Genomic DNA, 23,278 nt, shown 5'->3' on the forward strand with positions numbered 1-23,278 from the left:
CGTCACCCGGCCCCGCGGTACGCGGGCGCCGCTCGTCCCCCGCCATCGGCCCCAGCGGCCCGGTGCTCCGCTCCCAGGTCGGCGGCCCCGCCGCCACCGCGCTGCGGGGGAGGGGCCTCCCCTCGGCAACGGCCCGCGGCGGGAGGGGGCGCCGCGCGTCAGCGTCACGTGGCCGGGGCAGGCGGGCGCGCGTGACGCAGCTTCCTCCCGCACGGGCGCGCCCGGCGTGACGCAGCACGGACCGGTCGCAGGCCGCCGCCCCGCCCCGCCCCTCCGGCGGGTCACGTGCCGCGCTGTTTGGGGGCGGTGCCGGCGGCGCAGGCGGCGGGCGGCAGCGAGCGGGGAGCGCGGGTAAGGCGCGGGCGGCGCCGCTTCCCGGCTGTACGCCTGGCCAGGGGCTGCGCCGCCGCCGGGCTTGGCTCTCGCCGCCGGGGCAGTCGGGTGGGTGCCTGCGGGAGGGAGACCGGCTCGGCCCCGGGGAGTCGCCGCCGTCCCCGTGACTTCCTGCGTCCCGGTTCCCGGCCGGCGCTCTCGGCCGCCGCTCTCGGAGCGCCTCGCGGCCTCGCGGCGCGGGAAGCCTTCGTTCTCTGGCGCCGGCTTCGCTCCTCCGCGCCCCGCGGGCGTTCGGAGCCCCGGTCCGCGCCGCGGCGGCCCTCGGGGGCTGGGTCTGAGGCGTCCCCTGCCCGCCTGCTTTCCGCGGGCAGCTGGGTCTGAAGGAGCTGGGGGGGCTCTCCCGAGCTTTGGCGATACTTCGCTTTACTCCGCGTTTCTGAGAGAAAATAAGGGGGGCTCGTAGCTCTTTTCTCGGGCTGGAGGCTGGCAAACGGGCAGCTTGTGCTCAGAGGTAGGTGGGACACGGAGGAGGTTGCTGGTTTCCGAGAGCAGCGTTCCAAGGAAGGATTTAAAATCTCAGGCTGCGTCTGCGACCTTCCTTACGACAGGCTGTGTGAAATAGGCAGTAGGGTGTCTTTCTGGGCCAAGTACTCTAATCCAGAACAAAACAGTCCTTTTTTAGCCATCAGAGATGGTCTAGTCTTTATCTCTGCGGTGGAGTCGTCCTCAAATCCCATCATACAAGCTTTTTAAGAGGCTTTTGAGAATTTTGAAGAAATAATTTTCAGTCTCTCTGGCTAAATGCGTATCTTCCCTTTTCCGAGTGCCTGGTAAGAGTAAGCGTTCACTTTTCTTGTAAGGAAGTGTAAAGTTTCACATTATGATATTTCTGGGAGGGAGTTCTTTAATTTATGGGCTTGCATACTAAACGTTGTTTAGAAATTTGGAGGCTTGAGTATGAAGTGTAGCAAGTGTTTTTTTTAAGCACCATACAGGTCTAAACTTCAAAAATTCCTCAAGAAGAAATTATTTTAAAGTATGTGCTGTTTAGGAGAAATATATGAGGTTGCAGCTTTGGTAACTATATAGTTCTTCGTTTTCACTCTGTCTTATCTATGTTGTATGCTGGAAAGGAAGTACTGTGGAAAGGATAGTTTATACATGTTCACACACCAAAAAAAAATGCACAAATGCAGGTAATTATAAATTTGGTATCAGTTGAGGATAATATTCCTTAAATTTAGTTTTGGAGGAGAAGGTGATGTAGGCATAAAATGCCAGTGCTAAATGTTTTCCTTGAGGGGTTTTCCTTGACACCAAGTCAAGGGTGTGTGTTATGGAGGGAAGTGCGTTTTACCATGAAACAAGGCTTTTTCCATAGGTAGACAGAACTTGTTTCACAGGTGGATGTAAATATATCGTGTAGCTATAATTTAAATACTTCTAAGGTTGGTCTCTGATAGGTTAAGTTTTCTGAAGTGAACTTCAACAAAAACTTCTTGTAAATGAAGCAGGGGTCTAATTTTGCAGCCCTTGGGCCTTTTTGGCAAACTGAAACCTGATGCTGTTTGAACAGGAAGACGTTCGGTGTTTCTTTAAAAACAGAAAAACAGATGTAATACTAAAAAGTGAACTAATCAAGAACTTACTTTATTTTTGGCAGGTACAGCTAAAATCTGAAGCTGTAATGCACCCATGAGTGAGCAGCGCTAGTCATGTACATCAATGGCCTCTGTACCAATAATTCCGGACTCTTACAACCATGTGTTGGCAGAGTTTGAATGTTTGGATCCGTTGCTTTCTGCACTCAGGCTGGATTCTAGTCGTCTGAAGGTGAGTTTGCGGTGTTTGGTTGTTTTTTTGGTTTGTTTTTAAGTTGAAATAATGACCTTATTTGGTTTATTACCTGATTAACCCACAGGATTCATCTCATTCTTTTTGGGTGTGTGCATGCTAGCTTATGCGGGGGAACACTTTGGGAAGAAGTAGTAGTGAAAACAAAGGGTCCTATTACTCTGTGTGTGTGTGTGTTTTCTTAACGCAGCTGTGGGGTAAATAATACAGCCTTACATGGTTGCTGTCTTAACACTGTTTGCTCCAACCACAAAGAGTGCTATTCTGATATCTTTGATGACTGTGCTGCCAGTGTTTCAGGAGTGGTACGTGGAGCTGGCAAACAATGAAGCCTTTAAAAAAATAACATAATAATGCAAGGAAAAGGTACTGTTATTACTACTTACTAGCAGCCTCGTTGTGCATTATGATTTTTATTCCTTCAGTGCACATGTATAGATGTGTCGAAGAGATGGCTAGCTCTAGGCAGTTCAGGAGGAGGACTGAACCTTATACAGAAAGATGGTTGGAAGCAAAGACTCTTTCTCACTCATAAGGTAAGGGTAAAGAATTCTATAAAAAAATTTCGGGGGAAAACGGGATGGGGAAAAAGACATTGTTTCAAGTTAATTTTTGTTAAGAGTCAACAGCCATTTTCAGCTTGCTGAATTGTCCAAATAAGGTGAAGTTTTGGACTGCTCCATTTAAAAAAGGTTGTGATACTGGAGTGTATCCCCAGAGTGTGTGGTATAATAGATTTCATGAGGTGTGAAAGAAGTTACTTGAGAGGGTCAGACCTCTTGTTTTTCAAATTCTGACTTTTAACAGCAGCAGCAAAGTCACCTTGAATATTTAAGAATTAGAAGAAAACTTTGAATATGAAATCAGAGCAATTCATGTGTAGGTAACTACCCGTGTTTGGATGTCCAAACTATGAACTACCTGGATAAGCAAAGAAAAGATAGGCTGGCTTGCTTTTGCTGAAAGAGGTCATGGAACAGGGATTCTTGTTTCTACAGCCAGATGCTCTTTCCTGGGAGTCACTGCTGCTCCCACCATAACATGAATGCAGCCATTTTTCCTGAGGTTGGGAGCATCTCGCTTGGTTCTGGCAAAACAGCTTCCATAGGTGTGAGGACAGGAGACTGTTTTCTCTGTTTTCCAAATCAGAGAATGAACTGCAATCATTTCTCTTGATGTTGTCATGTTGTTGTCAGCTGCATCTTTTTAGAGTAAGTTCAGTGTTTGCAAACAAAACCCAAACAACAAAAAAACCCAAACCACCACATCACAGTGAAGTGGTAGCAACTGTTGACATGAATCTGGTTTATGTTTTAAAGATAAAAGTTGGATAGTGGTAAAGGCAGTACAAGAACAACTTTTACCTGCACTTACTCCCATACTTGCTTTCAGGAAGGTGCCGTTTCCCGGGTTGCCTGTTGTTTGCATGATGAAGACTATGTTGCTGTTGCCACCAGGTGAGTGATGTACTCGCAAACCTGAATGCTGGATAAATATTTTTAAGTAGTTTCTATGTTTCAGACTTGGACATCTGCTGAGAACTTGGAGCAGGGTGGGGAATTAGCTGGTAGAGGCCCCTACAGAATAATTCTCTGCACAGACAGTTTGCTTAACTTTTTTTCTGGAACAATTGTTCCAGAATAAGTATTATTTCTGTAACAGAACATCTATGGGAGAGCTAATTAATGCATGTGAAGTTATGACGATAAGTGTCTCTGAGACCTTTCAGCATCAAAAGGAGTGTCTTCATTAACTTGGCAGAGTGAGATTGGTAGTTAATACCACTTACGTTGTTTAAGATCCATTTAAATGCTTATTTTTCCGCATCCTCACTGGCAATTCCGGTAAATGCGAGAGTACCCTTCCAAACAAAGCTGCTGATGCATTGTAATGCAAGGAAGGACACTTCTTCAGAATTAAGAATGTGACACTTCTTGAAAGCATGCAACCTCAAACACAACCAGCTCTGAGATGTACTACTTTGCTTAGATTTTCTGTTTCTTTGGAATAATGCATCTTTATCACTGATAAAACATGAGAAGACTTATTATCAAATTGTATTTTCTTTTTTAATTTTTGTAGCCAAGGTCTTGTAGTGGTCTGGGAGCTGAATCAGGAACGTCGTGGGAAGCCAGAACGGATTTACGTTTCCTCTGAGCATAAGGGCAGAAAAGTCACAGCTCTGTGTTGGGATACAGCTGCCCTTCGTGTTTTTGTAGGAGATCATGTGGGAAAAGTATCGGCCATCAAGATTAACACATCAAAACAAGGGAAGGTAAAATGTCACATACTTTGTTTGAGACGAGGAGGTTCACAGGGGATGATGTGTGGAATCTTTTTGTTTGTTTTAATAAAGTAGAACGGAGGAAGTCTTGCCAGCTGATGAAGTTCTGGTAGCTTTGACTGTTGGGACGAAGAGCCAGTCTCTTGAGACAGCAATAGCAATCCTAATCCGTGAACTTCCCTCACCCCCTCTTTTAGCTATTTTAGTAATGCAACATAAAAATGCTTTCAAACGTACAGAATTAAAAACTGGCCGAGCTTCTTCCTCTTGGAATTTACAAGTATCCAAGTCCAGCGTCTTGGTGTTTCTGAGCCTGTTGGATTCCTTAGACTCCAGCTAGAGGTTCAGCTGTGTGTTTTAGTCCTCAGCTCAGCTGTTGGCCTGAGAAAGGGCAATCCCAGAGTCTGATTTTGCTTGCCTCTGTCTGGCTACTCTCATCCTTAAAGATGTGAATTAGTTAAAATGAATGGTAGGTGGATGTCAGGCTTACATCCGTTATGTTTTGTGCAAAGGACATGCATGTTAATGATACCAGCCTGATTTCTAGCCCTTGAGTGTTCTTTAAGCTTTACCATTACCAGGTCCTTTCCTTCTCCTTTTAATTTGTAAGAAGGAGCATGACCTGGAAATAGGTGTGTTCCTCCAGGGCCTTTCTAGCCCTCATGAAAGATTTTGATGGAAAATTGACTTAAAAGTAGCAAAACTGTTGCATTTAAAGAAAGACCAAAAAATTCAACTATGGAAAGAGAGAGAGAAAAGGAAGGAGAGAAGGGCAAGGCCCATGAAATATGTGTCTGCTCATGCCTGTTAAAGGAATTGGACTGTTGACTCTCTCATGTAATGCACTTTGTCACATTCCTAACAAAGAAAACTGTTCTAAGTTGTCAAAAATGGTGACTGTCTGCTAGAAAATTTGAGTGCAGTTCCCAGTAGTGTCTTATGAATAAGAAGTCTGTGACTTAGTTCTGCCACCCATGCAAATTGAGACATTTGTATAATAAATAGTATTTGGGTAATTTGCTGCAGGGTAATAGAGAAAGTGAGTTTATGTAAACCACCTAAATCCGATGGAAGGTGTTTTTTTGTTTTGTTTTTTTTTGTATCAAATAATCCCTCAGGTCTGTCTCCATAAAACTGTTTGCTGGCTGAAAGTACCTGTGGGGAGAATCGAGAGAACTGACAAAAGCACAAACCTTGCAAAAGCAAGAATAAAAATCTCTCTTAATGTTACAGAAAACACTCTATATAAAGAAATGTCAGGATGCTACAGGGATATGATTTTTTTTTTTTTCTTAAACCTTCAATAATGGTTTTGGGAAAAGAGGATTTAGACTTTCATGCCTCTTAAGCATTGAAACCTTGTTTTGTAAAGGAGAGACAAGAAAGGAACGGCTCTGTCTTACGCAGTGTATTCATAGCATAAGTCTTTTCTCAATTTTGCAATTTTAACTTCATGAAATAGTCTTTACTTTGAACTGAGGACCAGTGTGTTTTCTTTCTTTTTTTTTTTTTTTCTTCCAAACTGTAGGCTGCTGCTACTTTTGTGATGTTTCCTGTTCAGATTATAACCACTGTAGATTCTCGGGTTGTTCAGCTTGATTATTTGGATGGAAGACTGCTCATATCTTCACTTACACGCACTTACTTGTGTGATACTGAGAGGCAAGTTATATTTTACTTGTAAAATATTGGACTTTACAGAGTCACACAGTTTCTGGAGTGATGTCTGGAGATCATCTAGTCCAGTTTTCCTGCTCAGAGCAGAGCCGGGTAGAGTAGATTGTGTGGGATTGTGTCCAGTTAGGTTTTGAGCATCTCCAAGGATGGAGACTCCACAAGCTCTCTGGGCAATGTTTGCCAGTGGTTCAACATCCTCACAATAACAGAGCTTTTTCTTATGTTGCAATGGAATTTCCTGTATTTCCATTTTTGCCTCTTGTCCTTTCACTGGGCACCACTGAGAGTAGTCTGGCTCTGTCTTCTTTACTCCCCCATTAGATTTTTATACACATGGGATCGGATGAGTTCTCCCCCTGAGCCTTCTCTGTTCCAGACTGACCAGCCCAGCTCTCTTAGCCTCTTCTTGTAAGACAGGTGCTACAATCCCTTAGTCGTCTTTGTGGCCCATTGCTGGACTTGATCCAGTATGTCCCCATATCTCTTGCACTGGGGAGCCTGGAACCGGACCCAGCACTCCAGATGCATCTCAGCAGTGCTGAGAAGAGGGGAAAGATCATCTCCTTTGACCTGCTGGCAACACTCTTCCTAATGCACCCCAGGAGGCTGTTGGCTGCCTTTGCCAAAAGGGGTGTTGCTGGCTCGTGGTCAGCTTGTTCAGCAGGTCCCCCAGGTCCTCCTCTACAAAGCTGTTTTCTAATCAGTTGGCCTGTACTGGTGCCTGGAGTTATTCTTCCCCCAGTGCAGGACTTTGCATTTATCGATGTCTGTTTATCTAGTCTGTGCTTCCTCAGTTTGTCTGTGAAGATGTTAGCAGGGGCAGTGTCAAAAGCCTTACTGAAGTCAAGATAAGCAATATCCACTGCTCTCCTCTCATCTATCAAGCCAGTCATTCTGTTGTAGAGGACTGTTATTTCCCCTTCATAAATCCATGGTGACTATTCATAATCACCATCTTATCCTTCTTGTGATTGGAAATGGTTTCTGGGACCATTTGCACCATCACCTTCCTATCACCAGGTTGACTGACTGGTTGTGCTGAAAAAAACCCACCTTCGTGATCTGAGCATTCATTTAAAATAAAGAATATTTCTGCACCCTGTCTTTTATAAGCTTTATGCAAGCTTTATAATATTCATTACAGATTATTTTTTTTAAGCACCAAAACCAATTCAGCAACTAGGATTTAGTAGTTTTATTCTTAAAAAATCCCATAAAATTAATTAGAGCCTTTATTAATTCTGCCTTAACAAGTATGTTGTTTTCCACTAGAGAGAAGTTCTGGAAAATTGGTAATAAAGAGAGAGATGGAGAATTCGGAGCATGTTTCTTCCCTGTTGGAAAAAACAGTGGGAATCAGCAGCCATTAATATATTGTGCTCGACCTGGCTCAAGGATGTGGGAGGTGAACTTTGATGGGGAAGTGCAAAGCACACATCAGTTCAAGCAGCTGCTGTCCTCACCGCCTCTCCCTGTTGTTACTCTCAGGTAGAAACATGAGTGTTATCAGTGATAAATTTGCTTGGGACTTCTAGACTAGCTGAAAAGAACTGCATTAATCCTGAGAAGATTAAATAAACTCCTAGTGCAGTCAACCATTAATCCTAGTTGTCATCTTAATACGTTCTCCTCTGATAACACAAGCCAGTACTTATCAAAAATGCCAAAACCTTGATTCTGCAAGTATGTCTGTGTGACTACCACAATGAATGCTGCTGTTGTAAGACTATTTTTATTTAAGCCAGCCTTGTATTTACAGGGTTAAGAATACTATATTAAGAAAGTGATGTTATTGTAGTTATGCCTGTAACGGATAATAATTTTACTTTATAGGCTGGATCCTCATTATACTAGTTCCAGCTGCTCTCCACAATCTTTATCTTTCCCCAAGCTACTGTATTTGACGTGAGTATTTGTCAGCATAGCTTCCTGTTGATAAAGTAGACTTAAAAATAAAAAAGTTGTATATTCTCTTAATTTATATTACCAACTTCATCTTTTTGCATAAGAATTTTCCAAGTATCATGCTAAACAACTGTCTTGCTTCTTGCTGTGCTTAAGCCAATGCTATCCCTGCATATTTTACAGTTACTACCACAATTAACTGTTGCACCGTTAACCTCTGCTTTGCTTGCAGTGAGCACTGTGTAATGACCTGGACAGAAAGAGGCATTTATATTTTTCTTCCCCAAAGTGTTCAAGTCTTACTCTGGAGTGAAGTAAAAGGTAAACTTTAAGAATCTTTGCTTTGTAATATTGTCTATTAAGTTTGTCACTTCTGAAGTCCTTGCCTAATGTGGAGCCTTTTCAAGCTCAATTTCTGCAGCTGGATTGTGGAACATTGATCAGAAAACTTATTCCTTGTCATCTGTCAGGTATATCCTTGAATATTAACCCTCTCCCTGCCTCCTCCAGCCAACCCTTCTCTCCATAATTCTGAAAACATGCTTGAGAAACAAAACGTGGTGTGGAGTGAATCTTAAAATACAGTAACCAAATAGTAAGAGGTAGAAACCTGCAGTATTAGTGAGGTAAAACCAGTAGTATCCTTTCCTCATCTCTGTTTATTCAGGTTTATTGTCAGGTGTCCTGTGAAGGATAATCTGGCTGCTGAAAGCTTAAAACCTGTTTTTTCTAACACCTGTCTAAATTGGAGCCAGGGAATGTACTTATTTGGCAGATGAGTGAACCCTCATAAACGGGTTTGTGTTACAGGCATAGTCCTAGAATGGTTAGTCATTGTCAGTCTTTTTCTTCCCCTTCTCTCCACCGCTTTTGGTGTTAAGTTTCCAATGCCTTAGTCATGGAGTGTTTGCATATAGCATAGGTATTGCATTTGAAAACTGCTGAAAGGTCGAAGTGTTTTTCTACTAGCAAATGTTTTACTTCTGTTTCAAAGCTAACGATGATGTATTTCTCATCTTTATCAGTCTTTAGTTTTTCATCCCCCTTCAGAGGAAAAGGAGACTTTTCACTAACTTTAGTGTACTCTTTGAATGCTTTCTAGAAATACAACTCTGGAAAGTTTTGATACTTTAACTATGCTTTATAGTTGTGAGATGCTAGCTTAGCACTCTTCAGCATTTGTTTTCCCTATGCCACTTGTGCTACAGTGTATTAGGCTTTTGCACACATTTGCAGTCAGGGGGGAAATATGTTTTGACCTTTTTTCAGGAACAGAACGGAACACTGACTAATGATTTCAGTCCTTTAGATATTTCTGTGCATCTGGTTTTGCAGATATTCAGGATATTGCAGTTTACAAAAGTGAGTTGTTCTGTCTGCATACAAATGGAAAAGTGGCACACCTCTCCCTTCTGCTGGTAGACCGCTGCATAGAGCGTCTGATAAGAAGAGGGTTCTGGACCCTTGCTGCCAGGGTCTGTTGTCTCTTCCAAAATTCAGTTATTACTTGCAAAGTAAGTAAATACCCCTTTGTAAACGTGCAATGCAACTTCACTCTGTTTGCTGTCCCCCTCTTCCATTAAGTTCCATAGGTTTCTGAGATTCGTATTCTTGGAGTTTTTGAAAAGTATTCTGACACTATACTTCTAGGATGAAAATTAGCCTGCATATATGGTACCTTTTGCTTTTCACAGGTGTTTTAGAAATAACGATGCTTCTGTTTCACTGTGTACTTTTAGGCAAGAAAAAATTTGCCTTTAGACAAGCTGGAGCACTTGAAGTCTCAGCTGGATGCCTCAGCCCAACCAGATCTCATTATGCAACTGGAAGAATTAATTTCAAAGTTGGAACCTCTAGATTCTGCGTGCAGTAGTAGAAGGAGCAGTATTTCATCGCATGTACGTGTATTGGTAGTGCCAAAACTGTTACCTGCAGATGTTTATCTTTATGACTTAAAATCACCTTGATGCTCACTTTGAAGACGAGGCTTTCATTTTTACCGTGCCTACTATAGCTGATAATGCTATGTTCTAAAATTAGGTGGGGTAGAGAGGTATAAAATACTACTCCTTGCATTCTTTAAGCTCTCGGACCTCTGCCTTTTTTCCATATTATTTTCTGGCTAATGGTTGAGATGTGGACAAAGATTGATACGAAGAAGGCTTTCTCCACAGCTGAGTTTAGTGTCTTAACATGCTTCAGTAAAGGTCATCTTGATTGTAACTCTAGTTTTATGTGGTGAAAACTGAATGTCCAAGTGCTCAGAACTATCCTAGCCCTATTTAAAAAATTGTCTCACTCTAAGCTTAAGCAGAAAGCTCTAAGGAAAAAAAAATCAAAGCATATAGCTAATATTCTTCTACACATACAGCTGCTTGGTATTGTCTTGCCTTAATACAATATCAGTTACTGTTTTCACTCTAACAATGTTTAAAAAGTAAAGTTCAAAAACCAAAGTAATGTAAATTCCATCTTGGTGTGGTAGGCAAGGTTTTCTTCATTAGCAGATGGGCAAGTAAGCTACATAGACTAACCGTGAGCAAAAGAATGTACATGTGTCCTGGAACTAAGCAGTTTTGCAGCGTCTGTAATTGTGCTAGCTGGGTGTTTTGCTGGTTAACCAGCAAAAAGAGTACAGACTCCTGGATACACAGGTACAAAGGGGTGACAGTCTCGGATGCAGGACTAAAGCAGAGGTGCTTTTTGTCTTGTACTAAGTACACCTGTCGTTCTGCAGGCTGCTTTCCTAAAAGCAATTGCAGCTTACACATCTTTATAAAGTCACTGGACTGCACACTTATTGGCATCTGTGTACTCCTCCGTTCTGGATATGTCAAAAATATGCTGTCCTGTAGGGTTTTTCCAGACAGTGAAATATGAAGTGCTGTGAGGTTATTTGTGTGGGTATGGTTACTTGAGTTAATTGCAGGAAGTTTAACAAGGAAGTACCACTCAACATCTAACTCCTCTCCCTTGTCTGACAGGAAAGCTTCAGTGTCTTAGACTCTGGAATATATCGTGTTATCAGTCGAAGAGGCAGTCAGTCAGATGAAGATTCATGTTCTCTCCACAGTCAAACGTTCTCAGAAGATGAGAGACTTAAAGAATTTCCTGCACACCAGGAAGATGAGCAAGTAGAACTTGGTAATGTTTCTTAATGAAAATACATTATTTGGATGCAATTTCTATTTATTCTACAAGAATTCAATTGGGTTGGCTCTGTGCTCTTATTTTCCACTATCAAGTTATCCATGATTAAATCCTCTAATTTGATCAATGGGAACACAGTCACCCCACCTTCACTCAAACTCCTTCCTGAAACATTGGGGTAAAATGCTGGCTCCACAGATATCCAAGCTTAAAAGCAAACAAAAACCCAGAGAAATGAAACAAAAGGTCCAGAGGGCTTTACCAAGCTAGGACTTCACTCAATTTCCCCCCAACCCCTCCATGTGCAATTCAGCATTAATACTGTGATTCTCTCAGCTGACTATACCAGTGTTAATTGAGCTTCAAATGAGATTTGTTTGCTGCCACTATCCTTCCAGTAATATTTTTTCCAGAAAAGAATTTCTTAATCTTGGCTCTGGCTTTATATTTTTTCAGGGAAAACAGTAGCCTTATGACAAGTGTTCTTAACTTTCTTGCAGGGTTTCATTTGTACAGGGGATCACCTCTTACATGTGTATACATTAGCATAGGGATGATAGAATTGTTAGTAGTCTAACATTTAGACCATCCAGGGAGCTTTTGTTATTTCCTAACAAGTATCTGTCACTAGATGAAAGCTAGAGTGAGACAATAATGGTGTCTTGTTCTCTGCTCTGGTTGGGATTGGGAGGCGATGCAGAAACCAGGGATGATGAGGAGCTGGCTTAGTTCCAGGTATGGTAGAGAGGCTTTCCAGTAAAAAGGCTGCTTTTTAGCTTTTGCAGAGAGTAGATGCCAGTTGAGGATGGAGAGAATTTGGATGCTTTGTTGGGGGAAAACCACAGTGGGGAGGGAGAGTAGAGAAATTAGTATTTACACTCCTACTTGTCAGTAGTGTTGTCCTGCTGAATAAGCTACATGCTGTTTGTAGCACTTAGGGTTACATGTGCCTCTTTACCTACATCACCATAAATACAAGAAGTGAGAAAACTTGAAAGGAAGTGTATTATTTCCGATATTAAAACTCTAAAATGAAGGGACATAGTTTTTGAATGTTAGAAGATAGAAAAGTTCTATCTGTTCCACAAGAGATAGCAAATTTGCTGATTATTTCAAAGTAGAGAAGTTCTAGATGCTTCTTGAAGCATGTGTACTTGATTTGGTATTTAAGAGAAATGGACTTAGTGTTTCCCTGCTCACATTTACGTAAGATGTCATAAGTTTTTTAGGTTTCTAATCTGCATAATGAACAAAAGCAGCCTTATTTACAAGCAATCGTAAAATCGGTTGTGACCTTTAGGCACTATCTAGAGAGACTGCAGATTCTGATGGTAGAATTTCTGTAACGGAGTAGCTATCTTTTCCTCTCAGCAGTGCAGATAGTGCTGACTGTTGCAAAATGCAGTGTCATCCTTACTTAAAAGGATCCTTTTTTTCTTATTTACATCACTCGAAGATACAGTCTGTGTACCAGGAAATGATTAATCAAAACACATTGTAGATACTGTTAGGGATGTAAGAGTGAAAAGGAAATAGTCAGTGATTCTATATTTCCTGTGATTCTTACCGAAAGCTAGAGCGCTATGGACTCAATTGTACTTTTAAGTCCATTCAAATAAAAGGGTGCTCTATACCATAACCATGGCTTATGTGTCTCTGTATGTTCATATGTGACTTAGGTTTTAGGAAATCATGCAATGTGAATTGATGTATGGCACAATACTTAAATTTTTCTAGGTGTTTAAGTAACTGTTAGTGGATTAAATCAAGATTTTGTCTCCTAAATAGACTGTAAGTCTACTTTTAGAAGATAGTTTTCATACGGTTGTTGATTATCATTTGCCTTGTTATAGAGCCAAAAGACTATTAACAAAGCAGGCCTACTAGGTTCAAAGTCAGTAATAAAATGGCCCTTGAAAACCAAGTAGCGTTTTTCTGGTTCCCTACATTCTTGAATATTAAGTAGGAAAATATTGCATGCCAGTTGTCCGTTAATGAATTAGTGACTTTCAGTTTGTTTCATTGTTCCATTTTTGCTGGGCCAGTGTTTCATGACTCTTTATTTCAATTCCATTTGTTAGACAATGTATCTCATGCATCTGTGACAGTTGAGGCTGACCGGAATGAGACATTTCTCCCATTCAGTATTCCTTTGTCATTTCGTTCCCCATCTCCTCTCGTCTCTCTCCAAGCTGTCAAAGAAAGGTAAAACTTCCAGCAGGTTCACTCATCCATTACATCTTTCCCTTTTTTCTGTCCTCTGAATTTTTAGCATTGTCTGGTTTAGTTCATACTCTGTTCTGCAAAAATGTAACATGTGAACTGGAACACGGGAGATGCCCTCAAGTTTGCTAGACAATTTAAAGCTTCCATCTTGACTCTAATGAAGATACAAAGAGCTGCTGTTAACTTCAGCAGAGCCAAGATTTCAACCTCAGTTTTTAAATAGCTAAGAATGTTTAAATGTCTAAGAATGTTTAACATTACCCTCTGAACTGTGGTTGTGGTTTGTATTCAAAGCAAACTTAGTGAATATTGTTTGGGGATTTTTCTTTCCTGGTACTTAGGTTTCTGAAGAATGAGTGAAGGCTTCCTATGTTGCTTGGGGACAAACATTAAAATATTCAAAGCATGCTGGATACTGCTAAAACACACTTGCAAAGTATACCATGTGGTCTGCCATCACCCTGCACACACCTTTCAGTGAATCTAATCAATTCCCAAAGCGTTTGTGGAATAATGGTAGCTTGTAACTGGTGCAAGTAAATATGGTAGTGTCTGTTTTACGTGGAAAATAAATTTCTATTTTAAGAGTCGCTTTAAAAAGTGTGGGGGGGACACAAATATAAAGGAGATGGTGTTAAATACATAACTTAAAAAACTTGAAAAAAACCTTATGTATGTTAGTTCCTTAGCTAAAATGTTGCTGGACCTTAACGATGGTCTGAAAAATTGCGTAGCCATCCCTTGATTACTTAGGTATGTGAATTATGTCCTGCAACAAAAAATTGTAGGTGATATGGATAGTGTGAGGATCTCAGAATAACCTTCAGAAGTACATGCAATGTTCTGAATTTTTTCTAAACCATAAGCAGTTTTTAGGACTTTATTAGTAGAAACAGTTATTACTAGTAATGAGGACTAAATTTTCAAGTGTTCACGATATTCAATTTATAATTAAATAAAATACTATCATATTTACAGTTAATTTTTAAAAGTTTACCTTTAATCCTTCTATACGTTAAAATCCAATTGTTTTGGTACGTTTGAATCCTTTCTCTCTTCTGCAGCAACCTTCAACTTTTGCTATACCCCGGTATAGTAAAAGATGCCATGTTCTCTGGCAAGCAAGTAAAAGGGTTGGTTTTTTTTTTTTTTTTCTTGATGCTCTTAAACTAGTTCTTGGTCAGAAAGCAGGAAGCTGATTTTTCTGTTCAACTCTTGATGACATAGTTCTCTTTATGCCAGTGGTAGAAATAGTGGCGTTTGATATGTTCACTGGGCTTTCTTTTGAATACAATATCTGAAAGGATAGGGACTGATGATGTGAAAAGGACGTTTTTTGTGAGCTTTGTAATCTGAAGAACTAATTTGAAGTATTGTAAAACTGTTTCTTATGACCAAGAGAGACATAATTTCCTAATGATGCTTTCTGTTTATAAGCTTTAAAATGCAGTGTAGCCAATCTGCATTTATTTGCATACAAATATATGTCAAAATCTAAGCACTAATGTTAGTATGCGATCCTGTTTCTCCAGCAGCAAAAAACCCAAGTCTTAAATACTTCAGGTTTTTATTCTGTGCTGAAATATGGACCGTGACTGAAGTATGAATTTTGAGCAGCTGCTTAGTGAGTTTTGTTCTTGTTGGCCATTCCTGCTCTCATCCTTTTCTCAAGAGTTCTTCAGATTATTAAGTTTTCTGAAATCATGGTTTGAATGGAAAGAAAGTGCTTGATTTTTTCAGTTTTGAACTTCCAATTTTAAATGTTTGAACTTCTGATTCCTAGCGTTTCCAGCTTTGTACGCAAAACTACTGAGAAGATTGGCACACTACATATAAGTCCTGATACTAGAGGGAGGCAAGAAGTAAAGGATGACGAGGAGCTGCAGGAGTTGACTGTTAATCTGGTAGCATCTCCCCAGGAAGAGAAAGAGTGAGTATAAAATGTTTTCTTAGCAATTGCATTTGCTGAATGTTCTGAGGATAGCAACCTAAAGAAAAACTACTGTTTCAAGTAGAATGAGTTGCTCAGCATTAGGTTTTTCTAGCTGCCTTCATTACTATGGTGTGTTTCACTGGTTTGCCCTGACTCCTTTTCTAGAAGCTGATTGGGCACTGAGCACTTTTGGGTGGTGGAGCATGTAGTCTCTACAGTGCTGTAATGACTGAAGGGCAAGAATGCAGTGTTATCTGTGATGCTCGTTATAGGTATGGACATGAGTCCAACAGTTCATTTCCTGTCCTTTCTGAGTGGGGAGTAAACACTTTTATCTCCCTAAAAACATCTTTCTTTTTGTTTTTGGTTTGTGTGGGTTGTGTTTGGGGGTTTTGTGGGTTTTGTTTTGTGTTGGTTTTTGTTGGTTTTTTTTTTAATAATGGTAGCTATAAAACATTGAACTTCTTTAATGGTTTTCCAATTAATACAGAGTTAAGTTACTTCATATTCCAATGTTTTGCTAATTTACCATTTTGGACTAACTTTCATATAGTGGCATGATACTGATTTTTATTCAGTACCTGCAGAAATCTACTGTAGGTGGAGTAGAAGCCATTATAGAAGGCTAGAAAAATAGTTTTATTGGTTATTCTTCATGCCCAATTCATCCATAATTTCTGTTGAGCTGTTCCTTCTTTAGAAATTAAAGCTTTGTATTTTTTATAAAGGAATTAATGTTGTTTCCTTGCAAATTTGAGGAAATTTTTGAGGAAATCCTCCCTTAAATTATTAAAGATAATACTTCAGATAAGACTGAAATTAATGTGTTTTTCTAGGTTAGAACCACAGAGCTGCCAGCTTCCAGAGGAGGACCATCTAAGAGATCTCAAGGCTGCAACAGCAGAAGCTATGTAAGCAGGGAAACTTTTTAGTGTATAGATATATTGGGCTTTGGTAGAAAAATGGTTGGTTTTTTTAAAAAAATTTTTTTTTTTACTACATACATGCAAGAGTAATGCTCTGCACGTCTGTTAACATGATCTGAAAGGATATCATTTGGTCAATGATTTGTTTCCCCTATTTAAAACCAAGCAAAACCCACTAAAAGCTTATTTAGGTACTCTAGTGTTATCTTTTTGTCCTAACTACAATCATAGTTTAAAAAAAACCCCAAACCACCTAACAAACAAAAATCCATTCTGAAGGAAATCTTGGGGACCTCAGAATGTACTAATATCAAATGTAGACAGCATAAGTAGCCTAAATTCTGTTTGATGCACTCAAAACTACAAAAAAACAACTGAGTAGTCAAGTTTAGGTGTATGCTTTGAGTTACGTGAAACATATATACTTCTTCACTTGTGGCATCTTATAACTGTTAGGCAACTTAGCAAACTCCTTTTTTTATGCTGCAGAGCCAAACTCCAGGATCCCCTGGTTTTGTTAGAACCACAGTGCATGAGAAGGGTTTTACAGGAATGGATTGTCTATCTAGAAGGAACGTTTGGCAGCAAAGAGTCTTCTGCTTCCTCCACTAAGAAAAGTGAGACTGTGAGTGCTGAAGAACAGAGGGCAGTCCTAGAGGAAAACCTACAACTGGATCCAACTGATGGAGACCCAGTAGACAAAGAACAGAGTAGTATCTTGGAAGACTGCACTGAAAAGGGAAATACTGATGAAACCTGTGTAACCAAAACCAAGTGTGAAAATAGTACTGATCTGAAGGGACCTTTGGACTGCGGCTTTCAAGTGTCTCCTCCGTGTGTTGTAGAGCCAGATGTTCAGAAAGATCTCATTGAGTTGACAACACTATGTTTTGAGCTGCGTGTATTTTCTTGTGGAAATGGTGATGCTGAGGAAAGCTCTGATGGAAGTCTGCTGCCAGCAGCTTCGTGGACCTTGGCTTGTAGGTTTATGCGAAGCTACTTCTTTCTTTTGGATTTAAAAAGACTAAAGCAGTATATTATAACCATGTATGCAACCAGTCCTAATGTATGGGAAACATACATTGCAGGATTGAAAGGTAACTAATGAAAATTTTCTTACTAGTAAACTGAGAGTAAGACTGTTCGGGAGAAAAAAGAAAAAAGCTTGAAGACACTCCCATTTCTGGCTGCAAATTTTCCTTCTGCAGGTGTAGTGTGGGAGGAGGAGGATTGCAAAAGCATCTTAATTAGAATCATATGTCTATAGAAACAAGGCAAAAGCTAGGGGAGGGTCTTCAGTATGGACACTGGAAACAGAAGATTTGACTTGTAGAGAAATGTGGTTAATGTGAAACAAAACTGAATGGAGTAGATGGTTCCATGCAAATGAGTGGCTTGTGATCACTTCAGGCTTCCTTTTTCCACAGAAATCCCTTCTAACATTTTTGCCTCTTTAGCCTTATTGAACCAAAGCTTCCTGATTATATTGGAAAACAGAACTTCATCTGTTCTCTGCATTCAGCTTCTGCTTTACGCATTTCTTTTTAGAATGAATTAAAGTCTTAGCATTGATTTGGTGCCAACAGAGAGTAGCCAAACAACAGAATCTTGCTTTGAGGGTTGGTATCTGGTATTTGGGTTCGTGGGAATCTGTTCGCTATTTGGATTGAGAGCTTTAGAAGTTAAAGTAATGTACGCATTCCCAGTTTGTCCTTAGTTGGACTGCATTTGTGCCTGTAGATTAATACCCACATTTCATCAGGATTGAGGTTCGTGTTGAATTCTACATTCTGTGAAGTCAGTGTCCAAGCTGAAGTTTTTATTTGTTAATAGAAGCAAATTGTAATATATGAAAACTGATGCAGATCTGCATTATATTCGGCAAGCCGTATGTCCTGCATTGTGCTATCTTTTTTCACATCAGAGAAAAATTACCTCCTCAGAAGTCTAAAGAAAAGGAAAATATATCAAGAATATTATTCCATGCCTTGGTGTCATTTTATTGCTGTAGTTTGCTGTAAGTGCAGATTAGTGGTGTTGATTTCTATGAAATGAACACATAGGATCTGTTCACTTGTCAGTACCCTTAGCTAGAGAGTTCCATGAAAGTAGTGATAACTTTTGTCCTTACACTTAACACCAGCTATGTGTGTGTTAAGAAAAAAAAACTTGCCCATATCTTGTAACTCATATCTTGTAACTTGTGCGCTGATTTATTTCAGAACTAACTTGTCATAGTCCAGTGGCTTTAGCGATGGAAAATGAAGATATGTTGAAAATACTGAAACAGCTGCATGACCTGGGGCCTTGGGATGATAGCCCACTGTTACTGGTACATGCTCAAAGGTTTGTAGCCAAGTCCTTTTTTTTTTCCTCTTCTTCAGTGTTGTTAACTTGCTAGCAGGAATTGGTTCACTTAACATTTCATGAAGCTTTCTGGGAATCTTTTAAAGACATCACTTTTCAGTACTATCTTGAACTTGCAAGAGATCTTGGAAAAATGATAATTTTGCTGTTTGGTACTGACGATAGTTTTTATCTTCTTTCTCCAGGCTTTATGAAAAATTTGGGGAAACAGCTCTTCGGCCCTTGATCAAGTTCCACCCCTCTATTTTACCTTCTGATATCAAACAGCTTTGCAGGAATGATCCAGCTCACTTTTTAGCATATTTAGATAGTCTGGTGAAATCAAAGCCAGAGGATAAAAGGTAAAGGGAATATAGAGTCTTTTTCATCTGTCTGTTCTCTTCCTCGTGTAGCTGTGTGGGGTTTTTTTGGTTTTGACTTTTGGGGACTTTAAGTGCTTCTGTATCTGTCTGCTTTTAGCAGATTCTTTAGCATCAGATTCCAATTCATTCTGCCAGTTTTATTTGGTGTCAGACTGGGTTTTGTTAGATTAGATGCTACTTTTAAAAGGGTTTTTCTAAATAATACTTTCAGTGGAATTGACTTTTTTTGTTCCTGTGCCTGCAGTTCAGTATACCAAGGTTAGACAGCATTTAAAAAAACAAAACAAAACAAAAAAACCTGTGGGGATCCAACCTGCAAACCTGATGGTTTTCTGTGGTCCCCTCAGCTTCTAGAAACATAAATCATTCTAGGCTTATCCATATTTAATTTTACACCTTTTTTTTTTTTTTGTCCACACACGATCTCTGCTTCTCCATATCTGGTATATTTAAAACTGGTAGGTTTTTTCTGTGTTTTGTCTTCTAGGTCATCTCTCCTTAGATCTCTTCTGCAGCCCGAATCTGTACGGCTGGATTGGTTGTGCTTGGCAGTTTCTCGTGATGCACCACAAAGAGCAAATACTGTGGATGCGGAAGGAAATCCCAGGTAAAGTAGGGTTTCACCCAAGGTCCTGAGTGCAGCAAAAAGCTTTTAACAGGTCTGCAGGCTTTTGGCTTAGATTTTGTATGACAGTTTGGATGTCACAGAATCCTTAGAGCATTTTGCATGTTGCAGAGTTCAACAGAAGCAACCAAAGGACTAAATAACTTTATCTGTAATGCTTTTCAGAGTGATTGCTCTATTGAGACTACACACAGTGTTTAATTTGTTTTTTCTTCTCTCTTTTCATATACCTGCCTTTCTTGTAGAGAGAACAGAATGTTCTGAAGAAAATCATTAGTGCTTTAAAACTGAATTTTTCATCTTCTAGGCCACGATCGCATTTGTTTACTTGGGGCTACAGCCAGCTCATTCTACTTTTGATTAAACTCCCAGCTGATTTTGTTACAAAAGAGAAGATGGCTGACATCTGTAAATCACATGGGTAAGAAGAAAACTTGGTAATTCTTGATACTTGGTTAGCTGGTATTCTGACCCCAAAAAGGTACAAATGAAAACGACCCATCCGCTCCTTACTTGGACAGGCTTTATTTAAAAACCTTCCCTGTTCTGAGGATGAATATTGATGAGTGTCCAATTTAGTGTACCAAATACCCCTTTTGGTTAAGGGTAGTCCCTGTGTCCCCACTCTGCAGTGATTTCTAGCATTCAAGAAATTCAGTTGCTTCTGTCTTCACTGATGTTTAAACAAGCATTTAATTGTTGTTGACTTTAGTTTAGACTGAGTATTTGATTCCTGGAAATCTTTACTCTCTTATTCAAGATTTTGGCCTGGATATCTTTTTCTCTGTCTGGAGCTGGATAGAAGACTAGAAGCCTTTACTAATATTGCTCATTTGGATGATTTGAGCCTGTTGAATGGAGAAGATGGTTAGTGAGTCTTAAGCTGTGTAAACATACTTCTGTAATGTAGGAACTGCCCTTATTATATATTGATTTGTCCAAAGTTGAGTTGAACTTTTATTTTTTGAAGTGTTTTGGTAGCATTAACTGTGTGTAGTGCAGCATATTTGAAACATATAAATGGATGTTACACTCTTGTATCTTCACACTGTGTTTTGTGAAATCAGTTGTGCTAGAAAATGCTTAAAAGTTCAAGAATGTAGAGTTGTTTATCAGTTGGGAGTAAAAGCTAAACTTGGTGTTGTAGATAGAGGAATAGCAAGCCTCCTTGCACAGCACAAAACTCCCCCCACTACACATGCAGACACACAAAGTTACGACGAGCAGGGCATTGTGTCACATGGCAAAGCTTAGAAGAAAATTCTCAGTAGCCTTAAGATGGACAAAACAATTCTTTGTCTCTTGACTTAATCCAAAACTTTAAATACTGAACTATTGTGAAGCTTCGTGTGTAGTTCATCACTGATTCTTTACACTGAGTCAGTCAAGGCAGTACACTTCTGCACACAATTTGCTTGTTGATAATGCTTGGTTTTCTTAAATCTTCACAGAGAAAAACAGAATAGCTAGCTTCCCTTTTAAGTACAGTTGTATTTGAAATAGTAAGCTTAGATACTTAATATCTAAGTTACAAATAATGTAACAAACTCATTTTACATCTAGGTTCCATTCCAGAGACCACAGAAGAATGGAAGTTTCTTCTTCATCTTGCACAAAATCACAGCACAGCTTTCCACCACCATGGCTCACAGAATGGGAATGCTGTCAGCAATGGTAGCCCGAGCTGCCCAGACTGCATCACTGTGGAAAATGTAGCTCTCTTACTGGCAAAGGCCATCGGCCCAAATCGTGCCTTGCCTCTCTTGCAGGAGTGTGGCTTGACACTAGAATTATCTGAGAGATTTACTAGTGTTTGTGAGATACTGAGAATTGCTGAGAAAAGGCAAAGGTAAGATGACACATCAACAGAAGACCCACAGTATTCATTTTGGATCTTCTTGGTGCTTTAAACTTTCTTTTCACTTAACAAAAAGGTAAAATACTTCACATTTTTACCTTGGATTTTAAACTCATCTGAAAGCTTTTCTATTATTTAAGAGCTATGTATTGTGCAATATAGGCATTTTAAAATGGAAAATGAGGAAACGGGAAATCATACATTAAAAATGTATGTGAAGGATATTCTCTGAAGGAGATATCTGTCTTGCTGAGTCCTGCACAAACTCTGATATTGCCTATCCCCTTCCAGAGAAGGCATGCATGGCGGGTGATGTCATGATGTTACTTCTGAAACAAAATCACTTTTTTGACAAACTTTGCTTTAAAAAGCAAACCAAAACTCTGTTCTTTCTGTTGTTAGCTTTTGTTACTGTTTGACTTTTTTTTTTTTTTCTTCCCCCCCTCCCCTTTGCTTTAATTGCAGAGCGCTGATTCAGTCCATGTTGGAAAGGTGTGACCGGTTTTTGTGGTCTCAGCAAGCATAGAAAACAACTTGGAAAACTTTGGGAACACTTTTTACTGTAATGATTGTATATTAAAGTGCCTCCTAAACTGAACAGGCTCTTAAAGAGATTAACTCCTGTCTAAAAGTTCAATTATATTAAGCCAGTCTCTATCTGGCAGGTATCTGACTGGGAACTGTTGACGGTTCTTTCGTATTCCTTTGGAGATGAGTTTTGAACTGTAGAACTTAAATCAAAACAATCCAGTATTTATCTTAAAATTAAGCTCACAGATTTCTGAGATTAAAATTCCTGAATTTATTTTCTGAGTCTATATAACTTAAGTGTTAAGGATATGAGCCCCTAAGTATTGTATTAAGGTGTATAGAATTTTTTTGTTTGTTTGCAAACATGAGAAGCAATTCCTTGGAAATATCTAAGCCTGTACTTGTTTAATTTTCCTGTAAATGACATTGACTTTCTCAAGTTACTGTAGAAGTGCTTATTATGATACCTTTTTTTCTTTCTCTTAAATCGTATGGACTGGTCTTGCCCATTTGAAATGCATTTATTGAGTTAAGTCTTAAAATGGGAGGGAAATATTTTTCCAGACTGGATTAATAGTTAAGAATGCTGATTAACAGAAGAACTTGTTAAATGAACTCGCTGTTAAACTATAAGCATGGTATTTCTAAATTGCCCATAACTATTTGTGCAACATGACTGTAGACATCAGTTGTGATATTTCAACAAACCTCAGGACCGCGGAATTAGAATCATAGAATTATTTATGTTGGAAAAGACCCTTAAGATGTCCAAGTCCAACTGTAAACTTAACACTGCCAAGTCCACCACTACACCATGTCCCTAAGCATCACATCTACATGTCTTTTAAATACCTCCAGGGATGGTGATTCAACCACTTCCCTGGGCAGCCTGTTGCAATGTTTGACAACCCTCTCAGTAAAGAAATTTTTCCTAATATCCACCCTAAACCTCCCCTGGCACAACTTGAGGCCATTTCCTCTCATCCTGTCTCCAGCCACCTGACAGAAGAGACCAACACCCACCTCACTACAACCCCCTTTCAGGTAGCTGTAGAGAGCGATAAGGTCTCCCCTCAGCCTCCTTTTCTCCAGGCTAAACAACCCCAGTTCCCTCAGCCGCTCCTCATAAGACTTGTGCTCCAGGCCCCTCACCAACTTGGTTGCCCTTCTCTGGACACACTCCAGCACCTCAATGTCTTTCCTGTAGTGAGGGGCCCAAAACTGAACACGGTATCCCAGGTGCAGCC

At 40.0% G+C, this 23,278-nt stretch overlaps 1 protein-coding gene across 7 annotated transcripts; it reads left to right on the plus strand.

The window, feature by feature from the left end:
- Nucleotides 1-294: 294 nt before the first annotated feature.
- On the plus strand, nucleotides 295-22,672 carry HPS5 (HPS5 biogenesis of lysosomal organelles complex 2 subunit 2). Of its 7 annotated transcripts, none has more exons than XR_005934167.1 (24): nucleotides 295-351; nucleotides 1,997-2,166; nucleotides 2,613-2,723; nucleotides 3,580-3,644; nucleotides 4,270-4,462; nucleotides 6,000-6,133; nucleotides 7,421-7,636; nucleotides 7,982-8,053; nucleotides 8,286-8,374; nucleotides 9,389-9,567; nucleotides 9,793-9,951; nucleotides 11,038-11,197; nucleotides 13,285-13,408; nucleotides 15,213-15,359; nucleotides 16,199-16,273; nucleotides 16,778-17,385; nucleotides 18,511-18,634; nucleotides 18,841-18,996; nucleotides 19,505-19,624; nucleotides 19,950-20,063; nucleotides 20,403-20,509; nucleotides 21,206-21,491; nucleotides 21,663-21,805; nucleotides 21,966-22,672. XR_005934167.1 is itself a non-coding variant. In XM_030038196.2 (23 exons), exons 2-23 carry the CDS (start codon nucleotides 2,059-2,061, stop codon nucleotides 22,024-22,026), a joined length of 3,408 nt encoding a protein of 1,135 aa, XP_029894056.1. In that variant the 5' UTR covers nucleotides 296-351; nucleotides 1,997-2,058; the 3' UTR covers nucleotides 22,027-22,672. The 7 variants fall into 7 exon arrangements, 1 of the variants encoding a protein (XP_029894056.1); XR_005934169.1 differs by lacking the exon at nucleotides 295-351 and adding an exon at nucleotides 373-441; XR_005934168.1 differs by lacking the exon at nucleotides 295-351 and adding an exon at nucleotides 478-844.
- The last annotated feature ends 606 nt before the right edge of the window (nucleotides 22,673-23,278 follow it).

The sequence above is a fragment of the Aquila chrysaetos genome, chromosome 16, assembly GCF_900496995.4.
Source record: "Aquila chrysaetos chrysaetos chromosome 16, bAquChr1.4, whole genome shotgun sequence".
NCBI lineage: Eukaryota > Metazoa > Chordata > Aves > Accipitriformes > Accipitridae > Aquila > Aquila chrysaetos.

Coding starts and splice junctions, on each gene's coding strand:
- HPS5 (XM_030038196.2), top strand. CDS start 2,059: ATGGCCTCTGTACCAATAATTCCGGACTCTTACAACCATGTGTTGGCA. Junction 8,375..9,388: donor ACTCTGGAGTGAAGTAAAAG/GTAAACTTTAAG, acceptor CTGGTTTTGCAG/ATATTCAGGATATTGCAGTT. Junction 15,360..16,198: donor TCTCCCCAGGAAGAGAAAGA/GTGAGTATAAAA, acceptor GTGTTTTTCTAG/GTTAGAACCACAGAGCTGCC.